Source organism: Leopardus geoffroyi, chromosome C1 (assembly GCF_018350155.1).
Source record: "Leopardus geoffroyi isolate Oge1 chromosome C1, O.geoffroyi_Oge1_pat1.0, whole genome shotgun sequence".
In the NCBI taxonomy this organism is placed as follows: Eukaryota; Metazoa; Chordata; class Mammalia; order Carnivora; family Felidae; genus Leopardus; species Leopardus geoffroyi.
Window position 1 is genome coordinate 161,293,305 of NC_059328.1, and position 23,858 is coordinate 161,317,162.

Consider the following 23,858-nt stretch of genomic DNA (forward strand, 5'->3'; position numbering starts at 1 on the left):
AGAATGTGGGCAGCATTTGTCCTTTTATATAGGCTTCCACCTTGCCCACGAATGTTCTCATGCCTTTTCTAGCCTACCGATAGATGGAGTCCAGAAGTTCCAGTTATCTGTAAGGGATTTGGAATGCTTATCAAACATCTTACCCAAGACGGCTAGGTTACCAGAAGACTGCCGAAGTCAGTCTAACTGGATCCATGTGGTAATAAAACCATGGAACCCATTCTGAGTTCTGGCTGAGGAGTGATGGAAGTGTGAGGGGTCTGTCTCCCCATCCACTTACACTCCCAGCCACCGTCTAGTTGGATTTCTCGTACCTGCGGCAGAGCTCAGGACGTGGGCTGGGGGTGACCCCACTGGCTGTGGGGAGTAGGGGGGAAGATGGAAGGCAGAGCAAGGATGTTTTCATATGGTGAGAAGGACCAAAGGTGTGGGATTACAGCTTCTTGAGCATTTGCGAGGTCGGGGTTAAGGCAGGGCAGAAAAAAGGCAAAGGGCTTGAAGTTTCTGCTTACAGAGATACTGTTGGGGCAGAAAAGTTGTGATCCATTCTGGTGGCAAGAGGACAAAGGCTTGAGGCTGGGGATGGGAGCAAGGAAGGGCAAATGTTTTAGGATGGGTATCCGAGAGCTAAGGATTGCCTGTAATAATACAATTCATGTATGTCGAAACCCTGATTGCATCCCAGGTGTTGGGTGTATATGGGGTTTTAACCTTTTTGAACGTATTTTGGCAAATTTAAAACATGTCCGTATTCTTTGACTCAGAAGTTCCACTAGGAGTTTATCCTACAGGTAAATTCAAACGTGTGCCGAGAAGCAGGTACAAGGATGTTTGTCAGAGCCGGAAGCCCAAAAACAGCATCAAATGTCTACCCATTAGGGACTGGTTAAATAAATGATGTTGTGTGGGGACAGAGCAACACCACCAGCTGCGAGAAACCGTAAACTAGATCTATGGATAGATGGGAGAAGGCCTCTGAAATGTTAGAAAAAGCAACATTCAGAACAAGAAGCAAGTAAAGTTCCCATTGAAGAAAAGCATATGTATGTTTCTATATTTAACTTTAGGTAATATTTTTAACAGAAACACAAAGACCAAATAGGTTTCTGGAAGGACATACATACCGGGCCACTTGGGGGTTTGGATGGGGACAGAGACCTAACACTTACCTGAAAATTCTAGAACTTTTACATATCACACATATTACTTACCATTTAAAAACTCTGCTAAAACTATAAAACATTTTATAATTATAAAATGTTATATTTAAAACTTAAAAAAAAATTGTGTCATCAGGTTTTCAATGGTGTCTGTTATTTTCTTTGGCAGTGGGGAACATTTTTCCCCCCCTCTGGTTTTTAAGATGTTGTAGGCAGCCGATAGCATGTAAATTCATCTCCCACTCAAGGTAGCAAAAGGCTAAGCCTGTGTTTTTTTATTCCTTTGTTTTCAGGTCCCGGCCTGTGATTAATATTCAGAAAACCCTCACCGTAACACCGAACACGATTGATCTCCGCCAGAAAATGTTCTGTGGGGCACCTAGTGGGATATGGTGAGAGCTTTGGCTTTGTGTATGTAACCTCCTTAGTGTTGTGTTTTTGTTTTTTGTTTTTTGTTTTTTGGTTTTTTTTTTCAACGTTTATTTATTTTTGGGACAGAGAGAGACAGAGCATGAACGGGGGAGGGGCAGAGAGAGAGGGAGACACAGAATCGGAAACAGGCTCCAGGCTCTGAGCCATCAGCCCAGAGCCCGACGCGGGGCTCGAACTCACGGACCGCAAGATCGTGACCTGGCTGAAGTCGGACGCTTAACCGACTGCGCCACCCAGGCGCCCCTGTTTTTTGTTTTTTTAAGTTTCTTAATTTTAAGAGTGAGCATGAGCAGGGGAGAGGCAGAGAGGGAGAGAAACAATCCCAAGCTGAACCTGATGTGGGGCTTGATCTCACGAACTGTGAGATATGACCTGAGCCAAAATTAAGAGTCGGACGCTTAACCGACTGAGCCACCCAGGTGCCCATGACCTCCTCAGTTTCACAGCCCTGCTTTATGATGACCCGATTGCCCTGGGGAGCCATAGGCAAGGGTAGACAGAAATGGGCAAAGGGGACAGGGATTCTCAAGTGAATATATAACATTTTACTCATCGGTGGGCAGTGGGGTATTTGAGAGTTGGGGAACATGGAGTTTTTTTCTGCTGTAGTAATGGATCTTTTAAGGAATATGTGTTTGATTTTATACAGCCTCCAGGTGAAGGCCTGTTTTGAATATACTGCCAAACCCACAGGTTACAATCCTTCGATATGTGAGTACCCAGTACATTTAAAAATTCTGTATTTTCTATCTGCCAGGGTGAAAGTTCTGCATAAATAACGGAAAAATAAAAACTGCAGTGGCCAAGCTGGGTTCATAAATTCGTGTTTACGGAATTCAGCGTATCTGTTGTCTTCTCTTTAATCAGGAGGGAATAACACTCCATTTGGTCCTCATTTGGATTTTCCAGAGCAGATGGTTTAGGACAGGATGCCTTGGGAGAGCAGTCATTTGCTACCACAACTGTTTCCTCCATTTCTGCCTTTGAAGAGCCATGTGGAAAATTGGTTTTGTGGCTGTGAGGTGGTGGGGGGTGGTTAGAGAAGAGTGAGAGCCACAGCCTGAGCGTTGCACAGAATTGCCGCCTTAGCCTCTTTTCACTCCTTTGTCCCCTCCCGGAGGCCTCCACGGCCTGGAACACCCACGCTGTGTCCCTGAGTGCAGATTCCTGCAAGGCTGGAAGGCCGGTCATGAGAATTCAGAGCCCTGGGCTCTGCTCCTGGTTCCAGCTCCGAGGCTGGCCGACCGTGCCGCACAGAGCAAGTCTCTTAATATTTGAGTTTGCATTTTCCTGTCAGTAAGAAAAATGCCTGTAATAGAATTACTACAGAGGATTGTGGTGACAGCAAAGGAGATGCTGTGGTGAAAGCTGCTTGTCATTTATAAGGTATTATTCTGCTCCCTTTCCCTACAATCCAAACAGGATTTCTGCCCCAGGATTAGACAAGGCTAATGGTACTCTAACAGGAGTGCTCGTCACCAAAGCCTTCTGTGCTATGTTTTAGTAACAGCCATGAGTTTTCAGGTGTAAGCCACCTGCTGCAGCTCCAGAGGCAAGACGGGTGCACGGGAATTGGAAGAAAACCATTTCCCAAAGAGCAGGTACAAAGAGTGACGGTGACCTCCATCCTGGGTCAGGCGGTAGTCCCCGAGGCCTGCGGTGAGGGCGTAGCATGCTACCAGGGGCAGCTTTCTGAAGGGACAGGGTGGCGTTCATTTTTTACTGGAGCTAATGAGCTTTCTTAAGTTTCCTCCTTGTTACCTAAAGTATTACTCCGTTTCTTTATTAACGGTATATCCCTTACGATGTCCCAGGATTTGGCAAACATGTCTGTCTCCACCCAGCTCACATTGTCATAGGCCCCCTTTTTGTATGTTAAGCCTCCGTCTTTCCATATTTTGAGCCATCCTCAGGCAGTTTCTTTACCTCCCTGATCTCTGTAGGCCCCTCTTCTGGGCTGTCTGCCGCCATAGCCTCTCTCGCTGGGATCTGCAGACCTTGCCTGAAGTGTGCTTGGTGTGGCTGTGTCATAGCCTGTGCCCTTTGCCTTTTGACGTGGCTGGTATTTTATTCAGTACTGGAAACGATTCTTTGCTTGGCGCCCGCTGAGAAGAAAACATCTTCTATGGTCTCTCACACCCCGTCATCCTTTCAGTATCTTTTGTGTTATTTTTACCCAAATGCAGTACCTCACCACTTGTCTGTTTGGATAACAGGCATTTTACCTCTGGGTTTGGAGTAGACTAGAGAGACCAGGAGAAATTGCAATTCTCTGACTAGAGGAGGAGAGGAAATCGGGAGACATCTTTCTCAGTCAGTCAGTCATTTTCCCATACATCTCTGACCACAGACGTGAAACCTCCTCAAGAACTCCCCATCTCCTCCCACATCAAACATTTCTATACAGTCACGAACTTCATTCTAGCTTTCGTGCAGCATTTGATGCCCTGGGTATGCAATTCATATTCAGCAACTACTCCATTAACCAAGTGTTTATGAACAACTCCATTAGCCAGGTGTTTACCGACGGCCTAATATGGATAGAACTTTTTTCTGTGAAGACATTTAGAGGGACCCTGTTTTTCATTTCCTGTACTTCCTGTAATTCTAAATCAAATAGAACTTCCACAAAGCTATATGAGTTGATATATCTCAAATCTGTTCCCAGTGTCTGAGAATGTGAGCTTATTGTTTGATCAGGCTGTTTTAACTCCATAGTCCTCAGATGCGGTGTTCCATACATACAGATATTTATAATTGAGCCTTAATGAGTATTCTACTTGGCTTGCCCCTCAAAAGGTCAGCAAAGGTGGCCTGCAAGGATTTTAAGATGATGTGAACTGTCTGGAGGGTTAGGGAAGGTTAGAGTGGGCCTGGTAGATAAACGGTTTTAATGCACCCACACCCTCCCCTACTTTTGCTGTGAGGGGCACTCAGCATGTGAGCCTTCATCTGGTTCATTGTGAAGTTAACAGGTCATTGATAAATGGATGGTGTCAAGGCTACAAGGCTAAAATGGAGGCGCATTCCATTTGGCAGAAATTACTATTGAAAGTGTCAGTGTCTCTAAATTTTGGTCTCACACATCCGACTGGCTATTGTTTCGGCATAAGAATAACGTCACGTTGTTTGTGCACATGCCTGTGTGTGCATTGGTGTGCATGTTGGTGTTGTGCCAGTCACTCCCGCTTCTGTTCGTCTGTTCTAAAAATCATACTTACATCAGGTGTTGTCCTGTTGCTGGGGAACACAGTGGCGGGCAGACCGATGTGGTCCCTGTCTACGCTTTTGCCTGGGGAAGACGGTCGGGCGATCACAGCACAGTAGCTAAGTGCACTGGCTGGGGAAATAGAATACTGTCGGATCCCCCTGGAGAGGCCGGGAAAGTCTTCCTGGAGGAACTGATGTCCACGCTGAGATCTGAAGGAGGAGTCGAGTTAGCCAGGCAGTCGGGGGGAAGTGGAGAGGGAGGGGTCCAGCTGGCAGAAGAAGAGAGTGACTGAAGCAGAGGCCTAGAGGAAGTGGGAACCTGGACATCTAAGAGGCCTTCATCAAGCAGTTGTCTTGTGTGTTTGTGACAGAGACTTAGAAGCTGGAGCTGCCTCTGTCCCTCACTGTATGATCCTGGGCCAGTCTCCTACCTCTGGGGGCGTCCCGTTTCTTCATCTGCAAGAAAAGGGTATTAAAATAGATGTTCTTTGAGGCCTCTTCTGAACTCCAGCATGAATATTAGAACATGGGTGGTTCATTTTCTACATTTTCTGGAGAAGTTTAGTTTTGTTTTGTTTTCTTTTCTTTTCTTGAGGCTGCCTTCTGTGGCCCTGTACACACTTTGGTTTTCTTCCCCTCCTGATGGTTAGTGAGTGATTAATGAACGAATGTAAGTTATTTCAATATTGTCCCATAAAGAAACACAGTAGCTACATCCAGCAAACCAGCAGAGAATGCATTCTGAGGTCAAGAAATGAGATTTTGATCGTCCAAATCCTGGCTTGCCCTCTGAGCTCCATTGGTACAGATAATCAGGAACAGGATGTGCCTTCGAGGAGGTTGGAAACTTTGGTTGTGGGAGATACAGTAGCTGGGCCCTCTAGCTTCTAAAAGGAATATGTTTTATCTTTTAATTCTTTTAAGTGAAAAGTCTCCTATTAAAAGACTTCTCTAATATCGATTATTCCCATTTGGTCAACATTTTATCAAGTGCATCTTAAACTTTAACATGTATAAGAACCATCTGATGGTCCTGTTAAAATGTAGATTCTGGTTAACTAGGTCTGGCTGGGGCTTGAGATTCTGAATTCCCAACAGACCTGAGGAGACCTGGTTCAGAGACCTTTTGTTAATATGCAGACATGGACCCACATAAGCAACAGACAGCTGAATGGGAATCAGTGTCTGCCTTTAAGGAGTGTTGGATCCCCCATTATCTTTAGTTCTCTAGGAGTTGTTGAAATTTAGCCGGAAATCCTTGGATGCTGCTCAGAGGTTTTGACTTATTCTCGAGCTCCCCCAGGTGGCTCAGTGGAAATGTAACTTCAGATAAACTGTTAACAGCAGTGGGCAGGAAAGGACAGCTTGATTTGAAACACCATAAATCAGTCAAAATGTACATTATCAGGAAATATGAAGAGCCCCAAGGGCAATGGGAAAAGTATTCTTCTGCAAGGAACTAAACGCAAAAGGGAACTCCCCATACTTCTGGCTGAACTGTACGTGGATGCACTTAAAGTTCATATGATTTTGTTCATTTTATCTAGCCATTTTGGGTACACTTGAGGCGGAAAAGGAGAGAAGAAAATCTGGGCTGTCATCAAGAGTTCAGTTTCGAAACCAAGGCTCTGAGCCCAAGTATACTCAAGAGCTAACTCTGAACAGGCAGAAGCAGAGTGCGTGCATGGAGGAGACCCTCTGGCTGCAGGTGAGGCCCACAGACAGTCACGTCTGCTGTTAGGACAGAAGTTGGGTCTTATGGTGGCATATGTAGATTTCTGAAATTTATGCCAGCGGCTTATTATTCAGTACGAAAGAAAGCATTGCGGGTGCTTAGGGCTCAGCTGGTGAAGTGTCCAACTTCAGCTCAGGTAGAGATCTCATGATTCGTGGGTTCGACCCCACACTGGGCTCTGTGCTGACAGCTCAGAGCCTGGAGCCTGCTTCGGATTCTGTGTCTTCCTCTCTCTCTGCCCCTTCCCTACTTGTGCTCTCTCCCTCTTTAAAAAATAATAACAAAATTAAAAAATAATAAAAAAGGAAATCATTGTTTGCCCAGGAGCATTGACACCATGCTTAACTCTGCATACTTTTCAGGAAAATATCAGAGATAAACTACGCCCCATTCCCATAACTGCTTCAGTAGAGATCCAGGAGCCAACCACACGGAGGAGAGTGAATTCACTTCCAGAAATTCTTCCGATTCTGAATTCAAACGAACCCAAGACAGTTCATAGAGATGTAAGTCTTTCTGATTTTTGTATGGCCAAAGCTTTTGCCGTGTTATTATGTTACATCACATGTCTTTGAAGGCAGTATGACTAGTGATTTGCTTTAAAATCTATTCCTTTGTATTAAGTAAAGCTTTTTAATATATGCACAGTTTGGTTGAGATTTGTTTCCCAAATTAATAGTGAGAATAGAAACATACGGAATACAATTTGGAACCAGAGTATTGTTCTGAATAATTTTTGGCCACTGGAACTTACTGAGACTATAATTGGCAGAACTTACTCTCACTTCAAGTTTCTCTTGTAGCCGTATGTACAAAGAAAAATACATTGCATTTTACCATTGAGAACACTAAAATGTAGAAAACAAACTTGTTAGTCTGAACATTAAAATCAAGCACCACAGGGGCACCTGGGTGGCTCAGTTGGTTAAGCGTCTCTTGGTTTCCACTCCAGTCATTGATCTCACGGTTCATGGGTTCGAGCCCTGTTGAGCCTGCTTGGGATTCTCCGTCTCCCTCTGTCTCCGCCCCTCCCCCTGAGCTTGCTCGCACATGCACGTGTTCTGTCTCTCTCTCTTTCTCAAAAAATAAATAAACTCAAAAAAAGTCAAGGCATATAACAATTCAGCAAGGCAGAAAAAGATTAGCCATAAAATAGTCATCTAGTGGCTAATGTAGCCTAGCCTATGTAATCTTGGGAAGAAAAATTAACGTGGCTTGCCGATGCTTCATATGAGGTGGGGTCTACTTGTTAGGGCTTATGGTAGTGGCCATACAGGGTTAGGCTGGAGAGCTGTGGCATCTTGGTCTGTCATTGTGCACTTGCTGTCATAATCCAGTTGGTGCTGGAGCATCCACTCTGAGGCTCTTGGTTCTGGTGGCCCACGGGTGAAGCCTTTCAGCAGGGAGACCTGCTTCAGTCTACACGTTGCCAGTCTTCATTGTCACAAAGTGTGGTTCCTTACACTATCGTATACTTTTTCGTAGACTTTGGATGTTATCATCACGTGAATGTTTCTTGTGTCTATTCCTAGCTCTGTAGTCCAGTTAAACATAACAGGCAGGGAGGCTGTTTTCCTGTTTATCAGTGTGATTCTTGAGCACCCGTAGGCACTGTACCATTTGCTTTCCTGATCTTAAACTCTGCTTCCTCATTTGTACAGTGGAGCCCGTAACAATATCCTCCTAAGTCTGTTGTGAGGATTGAGTTAAAATATGTAGTCATGTGTTAGCATCATCATTATTGTTGGTAATTCTTACAGTATCCCTAGCAAGTAGGGTGGTGGTATCCCCATATTACCTAAGGTGAAACTTAGCCTCTGAAAGGTTAAGTGAATTCCCCCAAGCCACATGGCTAAGTGAGTGGCAGAGCCAGGATTGAACATGGACCTGTGTGGCTGCAGGGCTCACGCTCTTTACTACACCTCAATGCCATGGCCAAAGTGTTCTTAAAGCGTGGTTCTGTTAAAGTACAGTGTGGGCGTTGGACGCATGGCAAAGTACCTTTGAAGCTTGTGCTGTGGTAACTGTCACACAGGGAAAGGACTGTGTGGAAACAGCCAGTCACTGTTGAAGGTCCTAAATGGCATAAATTACAATGGTTTTGTTTTCCTACAGGTGCACTTCTTAAAAGAGGGATGTGGAGCCGACAATGTATGTAACAGCAACCTTAAACTAGAATATAAATTTTGTACCCGGGAAGGAAATCAAGACAAATTTTCTTATTTACCAATGTAAGAATCGCTCTGTCATCCTAGCAAAAATGACTGCTTTGCAGTGGGTTACTGAAAATGTACTGAGGGCTCTGTCATTTTTCTTGTTTTTTGTGTTTTTTTTTTTTTTGCATTGTTTTTTTAATAGTCAAAAAGGTGTCCCAGAACTAGTTCTAAAAGACCAGAAGGACATTGCTTTAGAAATCACAGTGACAAACAGCCCTTCCAATCCAAGGAACCCCACAAAAGACGGCGATGATGCTCATGAAGCTAAACTCATTGCAACTTTTCCGGACACTCTGACTTACTCGGCCTACAGAGAATTGAGGGCTTTCCCTGTAAGTGTTTTTGGAGAGCTGTGAGGAGGAAACACCCAGAGCTGTGCAGCAAGTGAATGCATTGTGATCTCGTGTTTTTTTGTTACAGGAGAAACAGTTGAGTTGTGTTGCCAATCAGAACGGCTCACAAGCAGACTGTGAACTTGGAAATCCTTTTAAAAGAAATTCCAGTGTAGGTGATGCCTTTACATACTGTATTGTACTGTTCTACGTGCCATTACAGCGTTGACATGCTTGATCTCTGGTAACATCTCTTTCTATTTGTTTAGGTGACTTTTTATTTGATTTTAAGTACAACTGAGGTTACCTTTGACACCACAGATCTGGATATTAATCTGAAGCTGGAAACGTAAGCGTTTCTTCAACCTTTCCATTCAGAATTATTTCATGAAAACACAGCCAAAGAACCAGCTCTGCTCGAACTCCTAAAAGAAGTGTAATTGTAATGAGAAAACTGACGGTTAAAATGAAACCCTATTGTTTCCTTTTCATTTTCAGAACAAGCAATCAAGATAATTTGGCTTCAATTACAGCTACAGCAAAAGTGGTTATTGAACTGCTTTTATCGGTCTCTGGGTAAGTGTTTGTGTTTAGCATAACAAATCAGTGTTTAAAAGAACCGTTTACAATCCTGCTAAAACTGGTGTTTTTTAATTTAACAGAGTTGCTAAACCTTCCCAGGTGTATTTTGGAGGAACAGTTGTTGGTGAGCAAGCTATGAAATCTGAAGATGAGGTGGGAAGTTTAATAGAGTATGAGTTCAGGGTGAGTTGAAGCAGTTGGTCTTCCGTATTATATATACTAAAAGCTAACATATACTATATATGGTGATATGTGATGTAATTTTAATAAATGTGGATATGGATTTTAGTATGTAATATCAATATTAAGCAATATTAGTAAATAAGGATGATAAATGCTCAGTTAAAAGTGAGTTCACCAATTTTTAAGCAACAGACTGGCTTACGGTAAAAGTTTTATTCTCCACAATGAAGAACACAACCGTCTATTCAACATAGGACTTTCAAAATCCAGTTCAGTTTGGCCATTTTCCTCTTAGAGAGTTTTAATGTGTAAGTGGTGTAGAGACCAAGGAACACCTCGCCCCTCCCCAGAGTCTGTCTGTAAAACAAAAATCTCAAAGTACTTCATATCTGGCTTTAGAATGTGTTATGACTCATTTCTTCCTCCACCATAAGGATATCTTTCTTACTGTGTGTGGCTAATGTTCCCTAACATTTCACAAGCCCAGTGCCAGAGAGGAAGACTACCGATTGCTCTGAAGCATTTCAAAATAGGAGTCACACAGTGCCTCTAAGTCTGGTTGGATGAACAGAAACGCGTAGGACAGAGGTGGCTCATACCTCATCCGTGGATTTGGGACTGAGATGGCAAAAATGTGCCCACCCCTGTCCCCAGCAGGATGAAGGGGTTGAATTCTGTTGTGTGTGTGTGTGTCTCAGCATCATAGACACAGCTGTGACAGGTGGTGGCGGTGGCGGTGGCCGTGATGATGCCTGCGCAGGGGTGGCTGAGAGCCGCGTCTCTGGGCTCCGCAGCCGTCCCCGCGCACAGACAAAGAGAGCTCGTGCCTCTTTCGGCTTCTGCTGCAGGAAGTTACTGTGTCCCCAGCTCGGACTCCTGATTCGCGGCTGTCATAATGGTTTTTACTCAGACTCTGCGTTGCTACCCAAGCCTCTCCTGGGTAGTAGAGGACAGAGCCTGCTTCATGTTTACAGTGGGAGGGGCTTCCCAGAAGCAGGTTATTGGTGACTTCCCGAGTGTGTTGAGGGTGTGGCGTATCTACACCACAGATGCTGTTGCACACGCTAGTTCCTGGGTGGGAATGAGCAATCATTTCTCTTTACCTTTTTTAGGCATCATTCTCTGTTTTTGGACCCCATATCGGTAGTCTCAATTTTTGGAGCCTATACTTTCACTGTAGGATTATGCCAGATATTTTGGGTTTTTTTTTTTTTTTTTTTTTTTCCCCTTGGCAACAGGAGCTGCTACTTAATTTTATGTTGAGAGAATTACACTGAGATATATAATACGTATTATTTTCTAACAGGTTATTAACTTGGGTAAACCTCTTAAAAACCTCGGCACAGCAACCTTGAATATCCAGTGGCCAAAAGAAATTAGCAATGGCAAATGGTTGCTTTATTTGGTGAAAGTAGAATCCAAAGGCTTGGAAAAGATAGCTTGTGAGCCGCAAAGTGAAATAAACTCCCTGAAACTAAAGGTATGTTGATGGATTTATCTCCTGTCTCCATCGGTGTAAATAGAGAAGCTAACCTTTGAGGGGAAAATCATCTTTTTCCTTAGGAAACTGACATAGTGGCATGTTGACTTTTTCTCTGGTGTCAGTTTCTCTGTTACAGTTGAGTATCCAAGTCAGGCTGAGGGTTGCTGCTGATTAGTGATCGTATGGCAGGGTCATTCAGCACTTGTTGAAGGAAATGACGCTTCCTGGAGTTTTACAGCCCAGCATGACCTATAAAGAGAACTAGGATATGCTTCTGGGGGCTGGCCAGCCAGTGTTAACTCCCGGGAGAACCAAACTCATTACAAAGGATATTGGCACCTTAGCAAGTGACCTTCAGAGCTTTCATTCTTATTTTTTTTTTTTTTTTAATGTTTATTTATTTTTGAGACAGACAGAGCATGAATGGGGGAGGGTCAGAGAGAGGGAGACACAGAATCCGAAACGGGCTCCAGGCTCTGAGCTGTCAGCACAGAGCCCGACGCGGGGCTCGAACTCACGGACAGCGAGATCATGACCTGAGCTGAAGTCGGCCGCTCAGCCGACTGAGCCACCCAGGCACCCCTCTTATTTTTTAAAATAGTGAATACTTAGTCGAGTCTTTATTGTGTCTCAGACACTGTGCTAAGCATTTTATTTGCTTTTTCTCATTTCATTCCCTTGATAGGCCTTTAAGGTATTTTCCTTATCCCTACCACTTCATAGATGAGGAAACTGAGGTTCAGAGAGATTAACGTTTTAAGAATCAGCTCGGCAGTTAAGAGGCAGATTCTGCATTCAAGCTCAGCTCCGCCTGTTTTCAGAGCCTGTGTTCTTAACTGCACAGTACTGGTGCATATAACGGGTTTATCATCTATGCTCCAGTTGGAGGATCTGCTTTGTTATTGCATGTCTGTTTCTTTTAAGTTGTAGAGTGACTCAGGTATGACTAGTGTTAACAGTTGGTGGCTTATAGAAGTATCCTCTGTTCATCAACTTTGAAAAACAAGATGGTCCGGGGGTGCCTGGGTGGTTGAGTTAGTTGAGCGTCTGACTCTTGATTTTGTCTCAGGTCATGATCCTAGGGTTGTGAGATCGAGCCTCATGTTGGGCTGTGTGCTGAGAGTGGAACCTGCTTAAGATTCTGTCTCTCTCCCTCTGTGTCCCTCTCCCCAGATCACTCTCTCTCTAAAATAAAATTAAAAAAAAAAAAAAAAAGGAAACCCAAGATGGCCCATTACTCTCAATCCTGTCTTAAGGAAAATGCTATTTTGAAACAGAATTCTTACATGGCTTACTTTTCAGTACTCTACTTTGAATAAGTCACTGACTAGTTCTTTTGCTTTTTTCCTTGTTCTTCAGTGTCATTTATTTATTCAAGATGTGCTGATTTTGTACCATACATTAGTTACTGAGCTGGGTGCTAAAGATAAAGCAATGAAATCTGATGCCTGAACTCAGGGTACTCAGTCTGGTGAGGAGACAGAAGAACATTGAAAGCCTCTTTCTTTGCCTGAGTTTTGAAGTCAGAGTGGGAATAAAGGACCTTAGTCAATAAACTCGCAATGAGATCGGAACATTTGTGGACTTTACACTTAAATTATTTCTGTGCCTTTGATGACAGGAGACGGGCAGACGTTAATTGCTGATTACGTGAATTTGGCGTTATTTGGGAGGGAGGGCTCAAGGGTTTGTATGCTAGGGACAAAGAATTACATTAAGTAGAACTAGTTTGGATATAATTTCTTTTCAGGAGTCTTACAACTCAAGAAGGAAACGGGAAATTGCTGAAAAACAGACAGATGATGGCAGAAAATTTTCTTTATTTGCTGAAAGAAAATATCAGACCCTTGTAAGTATTTTTTCAAGAGCCGGGACTGTTTGACAGATGGTGGCGGGAAGGTCTTCCCTGTACTGTTGGATTTTAACTGCCCCTCTTATGTCCTGTCCAGAATTGCAGCATGAACGTGAACTGTGTGAACATAAGCTGTCCGCTGCGAGGGCTGGACAGCAAGGCCTCTGTTGTCCTTCGCTCGAGGTTATGGAACAGCACGTTTCTAGAGGTTTGGTCCTGCCGTGAGGCTGTCCCCTGCAAGTCATTTGTTGTTTCTTAGGACATCTCTCACTTCCTTAATGCATTTGCTAACTTTGTCTCCAAACAGGAATATTCCAAAATGAACTACCTGGACATTCTCGTCCGGGCTTCCATTGATGTCGCTGCCGCTGCTGAGAATATCAAACTGCCACACGCAGGCACTCAGGTGAGAGGTCCCCCTGTCTTGCCTGAACTCGGAGAAAATCACTCTGTCTCTGCCCTGTGCCCCAGCCTGAGGACATGCTACCGTGGCACTCATTTCGCTCACAGCACCGTGACCCCTCCTTCAGGAGAAGTCAGATGATGCTTTAAGGTGCTGCCACCCCAAGCTGTATTTTAATAGAATCATTGGAAAAAGAAGTACCTCTGGGGTCATCTAGTTCTGCAGTGCACGTGGCAGACTGGAGAGCTATTAGCCCCGTGAAAGAATGGGTGCACCTCCCACCTCTGTAGAAACCCCAAGTCTTAGACCATCCCTGATGCCGTAGTCATCGCTGGGAGTGTCCCCGCTGATGGTCACCACCACTTTATGGAGCAGCTCATGGCACGTGTGGCCAGCTGCAGTTATTGGAAAAGATCTCGTTACATGTGAATCCAGAGGTGAATCTTATAAAATCGGTCCCTGGTTATGCACCTTGGCACAAGTCCCAAATGAGCCCTCTCTCTTAGCCACGTAGCAGCCTTTGGAATAACTGAAGGAAACGTAGATGCCCCTTGGACATGCCTTTCCTTCCGTTCAGAGCGAAGCATCCACCTCTTCAGTTACCCGTCATGCCAGGCCCTCTCCTCCTGGGTTGGCGCTGGTCCGGCAGTGTGACTCCCACATGGGCAGAGTGTGGACCTGCTGTCTGCCTGGTTCGCCTCACCCTGAGGCCCCGAACTCCAGACACCTCGGCCCCACGCTTCTGTCAGCCTAAAACTTGGTCTTATGGTGAACATGGGAGACTGTGTTTGCACTTCTAGCGGCTACGGTTTGTGTTCTGCTGAAACTTCCCGGTGTTTTCAAAAGAATGTGCTGTCAAGCTATAGCTCCCATATCCTGTCCTTGAGCAATTTTTAAAAATCTAAATGTATACCTTTTAATATTTTTTAACGTTTATTTATTTTTGAGAGACAGAGGCAGAGTGGGTTAGGGGCAGAGAGAGAGGGAGACACAGAGTCTAAAGCCGGCTGCAGGCTCTGAGCTGTTAGCACAGAGCCTGACGTGGGGCTCAAACCTACCAAGTGCGAGATCGTGACCTGAGCCGAAGTCAGAAGCTTAACTGGCGGAGCCCCCCAGACGCCCCTAAATGCATGCCTTTAAATGTGTCCTTACGTTTTATGTGATTTGCTTGTGGTCTGTCATTTCAGTTCACAGAGTAGTTCTGAGTCTTGATCATTTGCCCTGGTAGTGTTCTATGCCTGCAAGGTTTTATCTTTTTCAAAGCTGAGAGGCATGCCTTCTCTGGCCTCACCCAGGCAATTGAGAAAAATGCTTCACGGGACTGGGAGCAGTGGCTTCGGGGGCACACTGGAAAGGGTTTCTTGTGGGGGTCTGTAGCCCACAGGGGCTTCTGTCATGCTCTCAAGATACAGTGACTGCATGTCATAGACCAGGATGTTTTACAAGAGACTGGAGAAAAAGATTGTGACTTACTGTTCTTAAACTGATCTACTGATGTGCCTATAGAAGTGTTTTGGCTTCAGTCCTTTGAGCCAGCAGTGAGCTCTCCTGAGCACTAGTTTCTGAATACAGTGATTTTTAGCTGTTAAAACCTATCATCCAAACTAGAACACATTTGTCTTTTTGTCTGGGGCAAATGCTAAACTGGGCAGGATGCTGGGACAAGGGATATAAATTAGGACTGTCCTAGGCTCACGAGGACATACGTCACCCTGGCCCTAGATTATCTTTGCATGTTATTCCAGCCCACCTTTCTGCCTCTTATCAATAAGGCATCATAGAGGACGGTCAGTGGAGCCATAACCTTCCTGAGAAGCCCTTCTCTACCCTGACTGGAGGCAGCTGCGATAGCTTGCTAGAACTTTAAATCAGTAAGCCTGAGGGGCACCTGGGTGGCTCAGTTGGTAAGCGTCTGCCTTTTGGTTTCGGCTCAGGTCATAATCTGCTGGTTTGGGAGTTCGAGCACTGCCGTGGGCTCTGTGCTGACAGTGCAGAGACTGCTTGGGAATCTCGCTCCTCTCTCTCCTTCCCACTCCTGCTTGTGTGCACTCTTCTCTCAAAATAAATAAACACTTAAAAAAACAAACAAACAACAGTAACCCTGAGAATCACTGAGTTTTTAGAGCTGGAAAAAGAAGAAACACTTTAGAGGGGATGGATAAACATCATAAAGCATTAATAAAATGTCTACAACTTACTAGACATTTTACCTATGTACAGTCATTTAAACCTCAGAAGAATGACAAGGTAGACTTACCCATTTTACCAAAAAGGAAGCAGGCACAGTTGGGATCCTGAGTTGAAACCTGTAAGTCTCTGGTTTCAGGGCTCCTATTCTTTGACTCTGTAACGCCTGCTTCCCAGTAAGTCTCCAGATATCAGATTCCCATGAGAAAACAAGCCAAGGAAGGTTGTCTCTCCCTCAGGTCACAGGACCGCCATGTGACGTGAGACCAGACCTTGGGCTCACAGGCCCCCATCAAGTGCTCTTGTTTTCTGGAAGATGATGGGACCAGGGTGCTGGTACCCAGTCTAGTGGCTGGGTCACAAATGAAAGTGCGGTTCTCTGGGGCATTTCATGTAAGGGCTTGGAGAACTCGTGCATGCTAATGGGAAGTGGAGTCTGCTGTGACCCTCCTTGGTTATTTAATAATGGGTGGATTTGTGAATGTATTACTGTTTTGTATCTAGAGTGCATTTCTTTTGAAAATGGAGACATTTTCTTCTCTCTAGTCTTCTGGTACCTCTTCTATTGACTCTGATTTCTGAAATACAGCAGCTCAGATATCCATCTACATGTTTCTTTAGTATTTTCTTTAGTATTTAGGTGTACTTTTCCTGGGCCTAAAGATGTGAGCTTAATTCAAGTGTCAGGATGCCTTTCTCTTTATTCCCTCACTTATTGTGGGTTTCAGTTTCACCTTTATCTTAGTCCATCTGTCCTTTCTAGCCTGAAGATCATTTTTCTTTGGAGATAGAAGCAAAGGAGGTTGAGTAATTCAGTCTTGTCTTTTGGTCTTCATATTAAAACTTCTCCTTGCTTTCACTCTAGTCCTGGCTAGAAGGAAAGAAAAGGAAGAAAAACAAAAAAACAAAAAACACCTTTTAGTTTCCTTATAACCCAACCAATTTTAAGAGTGTTCTGTTTGCTTCTCAATACATTTTAGCACATTGTTATAATAAAGTCAGAGAGCTGGTCACCTAATTGAACCAGATAAAGTGGTTACATTTTAGCATCAATTAAATCCATCCAGTTAACAAGTACTTATTGTGCACACACACTACGTGCCTTCCCTGAACAAATGCAAGAGAAGCAAAGTTGAATAAGATACAGTGTTGACTGTTAAGAATTTCATGGTCTAGGGGACTGTGAACCAGGAGATAATTGTTGAATTAAGTCAAGGAAGGAAGAGATTGTTTATTGGTTGTATTTATATATCCCCCACTTCATTCCTAAGGAAATTGGAAAAGAGTATCTGCTTCCTCGTTGCCGAAAATAGGTAAAAGGCATATCGTTATTCAGGGGAATGTGATTTTCTTCTTTTGGCTTTAAATTCAGAGAATATGAGATCTGGATCCTTTTACAAGATGGGTTTCTGATATGAGGAACGCGCATGAAAGGTGATGATGTCTTTAATAGAGAGTTTTGTGAAAGATATGAAAATCCCTTCATGTGATTTCTTACATTGATGTTCTAAGAATAGAGAGTACTATGTCAGAGAGTGATTCAGGGGAACCATTCTGGCAGTGAGCAGGCAAATGGGGTCTAAGCACTGCTCACTCATGATGGAATTTAATGCGTCAGCAGAGCTCAAGCCTCATCTTCACATGCATATGTGAAATGTGCAAATGCCTAGATTTTAAAGAACAACCCCCCCCTCCCCCAATTGTTTTTGGAGTTGGAGTAATTTCCACTCCCCTTAACCTGTCACTGTCCATCAATAATAGCTGCTATGGCAAGATCTGACCAGGCTTTCCAGAGTTCTGGAGGTCACAGCTCACGTCTGGTCTCCCCTTCCCCAGTTCTGAGGTCAGCTCCCCCTTGATTCCCAGTCCCAGCTGGAGAATGACTGTCTTAAAAACAAAACAAAATTTAGGTGAAAGTTTATGGGAAAAAACAAAGTCTTGCTGACTCGCCTCTCTCACCTTCCTGGACTGCAGTGTGGCCTTACACACAGCCTGGGTTTGCAGAGCACATCTGCCCTTTACAAGTGTAGCCCTGCCCCTGGCTTCAGTCTTCAGTCTTTGACGCTGAGTTGTTTCACAGTTTCTGAAAGGCTCCAAAATCTGGTTTGAATGGTAGTCAGACTCGGGGCTAGACCTCTCAGCAGGATGTACACTCCACCCCCACCAAATCAAAAATTACCTTGTTCAGCTCTTATACTGTTGGATTGCTGCCATTTATAGGAGTGGTTTCCCCTATTATCAGCCATTTAAAAGGCACTCTGATACCCAGTGCGATTGTGGGGCTGGGTCCCCTGCCACGGACCAGTCTCCACTCTCCACTTCCAGATTTATCAGAACTTATTCTTTTTTTTTTATTTATTTTTTTTTTTTTAATTTTTTTTTTCAACGTTTATTTATTTTTGGGACAGAGAGAGACAGAGCATGAACGGGGGAGGGGCAGAGAGAGAGGGAGACACAGAACCGGAAACAGGCTCCAGACTCTGAGCCATCAGCCCAGAGCCCGACGCGGGGCTCGAACTCACGGACCACGAGATCGTGACCTGGCTGAAGTCGGACGCTTAACTGACTGCGCCACCCAGGCGCCCCTATCAGAACTTATTCTTAAAAATGAGGATGGTCCTTCCAGGTTGTCATCTGGCCCCCAAGTAAATGAGACCAGCATAGGCTAATTTTTTTTGTTTGTTTTGGTTTAGAGTAGGCAGGCTTACCAGTCACATCGAGTACGCTATTTCATCACTGGTCTCTCACCATTCTTTCTTCCCACTAAATGGATACGCCTGTGTTAGACCCAGTAATCAGGGGTGGTTTTAGCTTACAGCTGGGATGCCTTTCCGAAGGGGGATGGAAGGTAGGGAGGATTGAACAAAGGGCCGCCCCCCACCCCCACAGTTGTCTGGCAGTTTGAGAGAAACCTCACTGAGAGCATAACAGGAAACACAGTAGCTGGGAGAGGTGTCAGAGTTGGTGTAACAGGCTGAAAACAGACTTCTTTCCTCTTAAATGTTCAAGGAAAAGCAATTCTCTTGCTTTAAAGTATATTCTGTAAATGAGGCTGAGAAGCTACTTTCTATTATAAGTAGAAAGAAGTATTTTAGTGAAGAGGTTTTCTTTTAAAAAGAGAATCACGTAAGTACGGAAGCACAATGTAGACAGACATAGAAGCACTTTTAGGCAGCATCAGGAATTCGATACTAATACAGAGTACTTGACTGAAAACACTTCTCAGAAGCCAAGTACTCACACTTTTTCTTTACCCTTCACCTTACATTCTTGTAATTCAGAAATATCAGAAACCCAACTGGAAGCTCTCTAATCCGTTTACAAAATCCTGTTTGTAGCTATCACCAGGTCTTTTACGTGCTTGGAAAAATAGTCTCCTGGTTTCACAGAAATCCACCTGAATCCTAAACGCACATAACTGAGTTGTTGCAAATTGCTGTAAGCAACTTCTTAGGTTTCTGAATAGACACTATTTCTGTTTAATTGGTATTTGCCAACTATCAGATGGTTAGAGTTTAGGCTTCTCACCAGCTGCAGCTTACAGCTCTAAGCCCTCTAAGAACAAACCCAGGGCTTACTTTGTCCAAATATATTATTGTAGAACACACGTACAAGGCCATTGCAGGAAACCTTACTGTGTATTAGGGTCCTTAGTTGGACATCCTAACGAAAAGTTAAAATGTATCAGCAATGCAGCTCCATATTTCACATCATCTTTCAAATCTGAGTGAGGAATGGGGTGCCTGGATGGCTCAGTCACTTCAGTGTCCAACTCTTGATTTTGGCTCAGGTCATAATCTCAAGGTTCATGAGCTCAAGCCCCGCATCAGGCTCCACGCTGACGGTGTGGAGCCTGCTTGGGATTCTCTCTCTTCATCTCTCTCTGTCCCTCCCCTGCTCATTCTCTCAAAATAAATATATAAACATTTTTTTTTAAATCTGAGGAATATAGGCTAATTATGGCCTATATTAGCCATTTTGGGCCCTTCTATTTCCATTAGTGAAAATGAAAAGAGAAGGTGATCATTCTCAAAAAGATACCAGACTATACAGATGAAACAAGATTGGCTGTGTATTGATGAGTGTTGAAACTTGGTGATGAATAAATGGTTTATTATACAATTTTCTCTACTTTGATTCAATATAAAAGTTTTAAAAAGAGGGGTTAGCAAAAAAAAAAAAAAAACTTTGTCAAAACACAGTCCAGCATTTTCCAGGTTCTGAGAAAACATATCAATTAGATCAAAGGCATCTAATTAGGCTGTATTGTTCAAAATGTGTCTGGAACAGAATTAGAACTATGAACCCCACTTACAGTGGTGCTTGCTTTTGTGCCCCATAGGTTCGTGTGACTGTGTTTCCCTCAAAGACCGTAGCTCAATATTCAGGAGTACCCTGGTGGATCATCCTAGTGGCTATACTTGCTGGGATTTTGATGCTTGCTCTCCTAGTGTTTTTACTCTGGAAGGTAAGTCCTGGCTGGCATTTGAGTTTTAATGTTTTTTGAAAACAGTGAATTTACACTGATGGTCTGTACATTTCTTTGTAATGCTTCCCTTTCCCCAACATTTTATTATAAAGCTTTGCCAACATAGAGCAACCTTGAGAATTTTACAGTGAAACCTGTATATCTACCAAGCACCTTAGATTTAAAGGTATGTCATTTGTACATTATGAGGAGCTTCCTAAATAAAAAAAAATCTTGGTGCTTTTCACATAATTTAGCTGTTCGGAAAGTAACAATTTAAAAGTTTTACTACTTCAGCGTTTTCTTCATCTTAAATTAGGAATCTAAACCAAATTGTTGGATATCCCATTAACCTGAACGTGTATCCTTGTTAATTTCAACTTCTGTGAATAAACGGCGCTTACTTACAGTTGCAGCCAGATTAGAAATAGAAAAGCATGAAATTGGGGTACCTGGGTGGCTCAGTTAAGCATCCGACACTGGATTTCAGCTCAGGTCTTGATCTCACAGTTCGTGAGACCAAGCCCTGTGTCAGGCTCAGCACTGACAGTACAGAGCCTGCTTGGGATTCTCTCTCTCTCCCTCTCTCTCTCAAAATAAATAAATAAACATTAAAAACATGAAATTAATAACTCCATTGCAAGGGAGTCCTCATAGCCTCTATCAAACATGAGGAAGATCTGGGTTTAATTTGATGTTCTTCATGAGAATTTGGTCCCGCAAATTAAGTTTAGTATCTTCCCCTTGATTTCTCCAGTAAATAGTCTACATTACAAAAATATGTGTGTGGGATGGATGCATACTTTCGTTGCCAAAGATTATGACCTATAGATTTTAGACGATTCTAAGTGAGTAAGGGAGGCTCATAGTCCCTTATCGACAATTACAAATTGCAAAAAAACTCTGAAAATTTGTAACGACTTATTTGGGAACAAGACGACATGTGAAGAGAGGCAGTATATACCCTTTATCCTTTATTTAGCAGTTCTGTGAAACTAATGTCTAGATTACAGTGGCATTATGTATGCAGCATGTTACTTTTCTAAGATGCCAAAATTTCTGGGTTTCCAGAAAAATTCTGGTCCACGGGATTTTGGGCAAATGATTATGAACCTCTACCAACAATCTCCAGGACCAAACCATCTATATCCTTCCCTTGGATCCAAGTATAATTGACAAGGAGTCAGGATATTGTCACTTTCAAATATTGGACATTTCTTTTTTGTTTTATTTTTCCAAGTAACTTCCTTTTCCTAGTGTGAGATAACTTTCTGGTGTCCTCCAAATGTGTGATTGAAGCTTCGTGATTGTTCATGCCAAGACTCCTCCTTGAATTGGACATTAGCCAATCCTACCTCTGATGTTCACTTTAGGCAGTAGGTTTCTCTGGTCAGCACAGCCAGCCACAGGAGATGCTCTGGAAGCTATTTTGGTATCAAAAACTGAATTTGAGGTTTGATATCTGAGGATGGCCTTCGTGTACTCTTGGGAGGAGGTCACAAAGACAGTCTTTTTCAGAGCAGGTCTTATTGGCAGTCTTTAATGAGGGTGAGACATAGCAGTGGGTTGAGAGTTAAGAAACCCAAGCTATATAATTTTAGGCAAATCATTTCATCTCCCCAGGGCACTGGTTTGTTTTAGCTCTTTAGTACGTACATTGGACTGTGTGATCTCATGGGTTGTTTGTAGCTCTAAAGTATCCAGAACTCGAAAGTGCAACTCAGACAACCTCTATGTCCCCTCCATGAAGATCATTTTTATTACTTTACGGATACTCTTCTTTCTGAAAGTGAACTATTTGTTTTTATGTGTTAAAATCCTAGAACTGGAGGGCCAGAGAGGACTCTAGTTCAGTGGCCTTTAAAGTGAGTTTTGCACATCCACATAGGTGCCAAGATGAAGTGAGGCAGGGGAGTTAGTGCAAATATCCCCACTTCAACCAGAGTAGTTCTGATATCTGCTTTAAATTCCAGGATATTACATAGGGTTTTGTTGGAAGGTAAAGACAAAAAGTCCTTGAGGCTGGTCCACTCGCTTTAATTGTGCCAACAAGGATGCTCATGCCTGTGGATATTAAGAATGTTGCCAAACTGCAGGCAGGACCAGGACTTTGGGTTCCTGGCTCATTCCTTCTCCCCACCCTGTTGCCTGGCATGTGTGACTGAAAGTTGGCTGGGTGTGTTCACTATATTAAATGGAGAGAGTCAGAAGTAAACACCAGGATAGACAGTTTAGATCCATGCTGCCCATAAAACGCCCTGTGATAATGGAAGTGTTCTGCAGCTGCACTATGCAATGTGTAGTCATGAGACACAGGTGACTACTGAGCACTTGGAATGTGGCTGGTGCGATGGAGGTATTTTTCATTTAAATTTGAATACTCTCATGTACTTAGTAGTTAGCATGCTATACAAAACAGACCTAGATTTTTACTTTCATGAGTTGCCAGGCTAGGAAGCACAGTTTTCCAGGAGGGCAGGTTTATTTGACCAAGCTATGTTTCAAAGGGCAGTTCCATAGCCTTATGAACAAGTAGACCAAAGAATTTCTCCATCATTGAATGAAGGAAATTATAGTAGAAAGTGGAATTACACTTCTGTGTTCATTTAGAGTGACTTAACCTGAAGAACATAGGTTCCTACCACTTAAGGGTTTCATAGTGGTTCAGAATTTGGGAAAACGACAGCAATCATTCTTTCATGATGGTAAACTCAAATTTATATTGTGATTTACCCACAAATCCAAAGGCCTCAAGTAGATGGCATTTGTTCCATACGAGTTACTGGGAAAGGCAGAAAAATGCAGCATCTTTTTTTATTTGGATTTGTGCTAAATTTTAGAGAACTTCCTTAACCTTTGTCTAAGTAAAACGCAAAAGTCAATCTTTTGCCTGTTTTAGAGTTCATATTCATAATCGTTACAATGATTTTTGTCCTCAGGATTTCTGTTACAAATACAAAAATCAGCTGAGTAATGTCATCTAAGTATTTGACCAGAGACCCATGAGAATCGAGTTGGTTTGGTCGCTGTCCGTGTAACATAGTGCGGTGGCTGTCCAGTTTTGGCTGATCCATCATGGTCTCTTTGTAAATAAACAAGCTATAAATAGAAAACAGGTTAACATCTGAGATTTGCTTTTGTTTAGCTCTTATATACAAAACTGTAAAACTGACTAAATACCTTGCTTCCTTATAGTGTGGTTTCTTCAAGAGAAATAAGAAAGATCATTATGATGCCACATATCACAAGGCTGAGATCCATGCTCAGCCATCTGATAAAGAGAGGCTTACTTCTGATGCATAGTATTGATCTACTTCTGTAATTGGTAATTGATCAATGTTTTTTAATTGCTAGCTGTGGGACGTGCTATGGTTGTGGTGGCTAACTTTAAGAGCAACAGCTTGCTGTGTGTGTCCCATTAACAGATGTTTCCAAATGTCCACACTGGCTTGCCTTGCTTGGATTTATTCTATTTCACTTGAAAGCTCAGGGTTTTTTTATTTTTTAGAAATGCACAAAGAATCTTTTGTTGCAGGTGAGTTATTCTGTGTTGTTGTCAAACATCACCCACAGCAATGAAGAAGATTGTAATCTATGTACACACAAAAGGAGGCA

The 23,858-nt window shown here is 43.2% G+C and overlaps 1 protein-coding gene across 2 annotated transcripts in view; it reads left to right on the plus strand.

Moving 5' to 3' along the window:
* Positions 1-23,858, plus strand: part of ITGA6 (integrin subunit alpha 6) — a 78,769-nt gene that overhangs the window by 50,984 nt on the left and 3,927 nt on the right. The window contains exons 10-25 of one of the 2 annotated variants that reach the window (XM_045480209.1): positions 1,454-1,552; positions 2,242-2,303; positions 6,350-6,510; positions 6,900-7,043; positions 8,653-8,768; positions 8,896-9,085; positions 9,174-9,257; positions 9,355-9,434; positions 9,584-9,661; positions 9,748-9,850; positions 11,157-11,330; positions 13,084-13,182; positions 13,283-13,393; positions 13,493-13,591; positions 20,118-20,243; positions 23,439-23,568. In XM_045480209.1, coding sequence (XP_045336165.1) covers positions 1,454-1,552; positions 2,242-2,303; positions 6,350-6,510; positions 6,900-7,043; positions 8,653-8,768; positions 8,896-9,085; positions 9,174-9,257; positions 9,355-9,434; positions 9,584-9,661; positions 9,748-9,850; positions 11,157-11,330; positions 13,084-13,182; positions 13,283-13,393; positions 13,493-13,591; positions 20,118-20,243; positions 23,439-23,546 — 1,834 coding nt within the window. In that variant the 3' untranslated portion in view covers positions 23,547-23,568. The remainder of the gene's footprint in view (positions 1-1,453; positions 1,553-2,241; positions 2,304-6,349; positions 6,511-6,899; positions 7,044-8,652; positions 8,769-8,895; positions 9,086-9,173; positions 9,258-9,354; positions 9,435-9,583; positions 9,662-9,747; positions 9,851-11,156; positions 11,331-13,083; positions 13,183-13,282; positions 13,394-13,492; positions 13,592-20,117; positions 20,244-23,438; positions 23,569-23,858) is intronic. The other variant, XM_045480208.1, reaches the window with a different exon arrangement.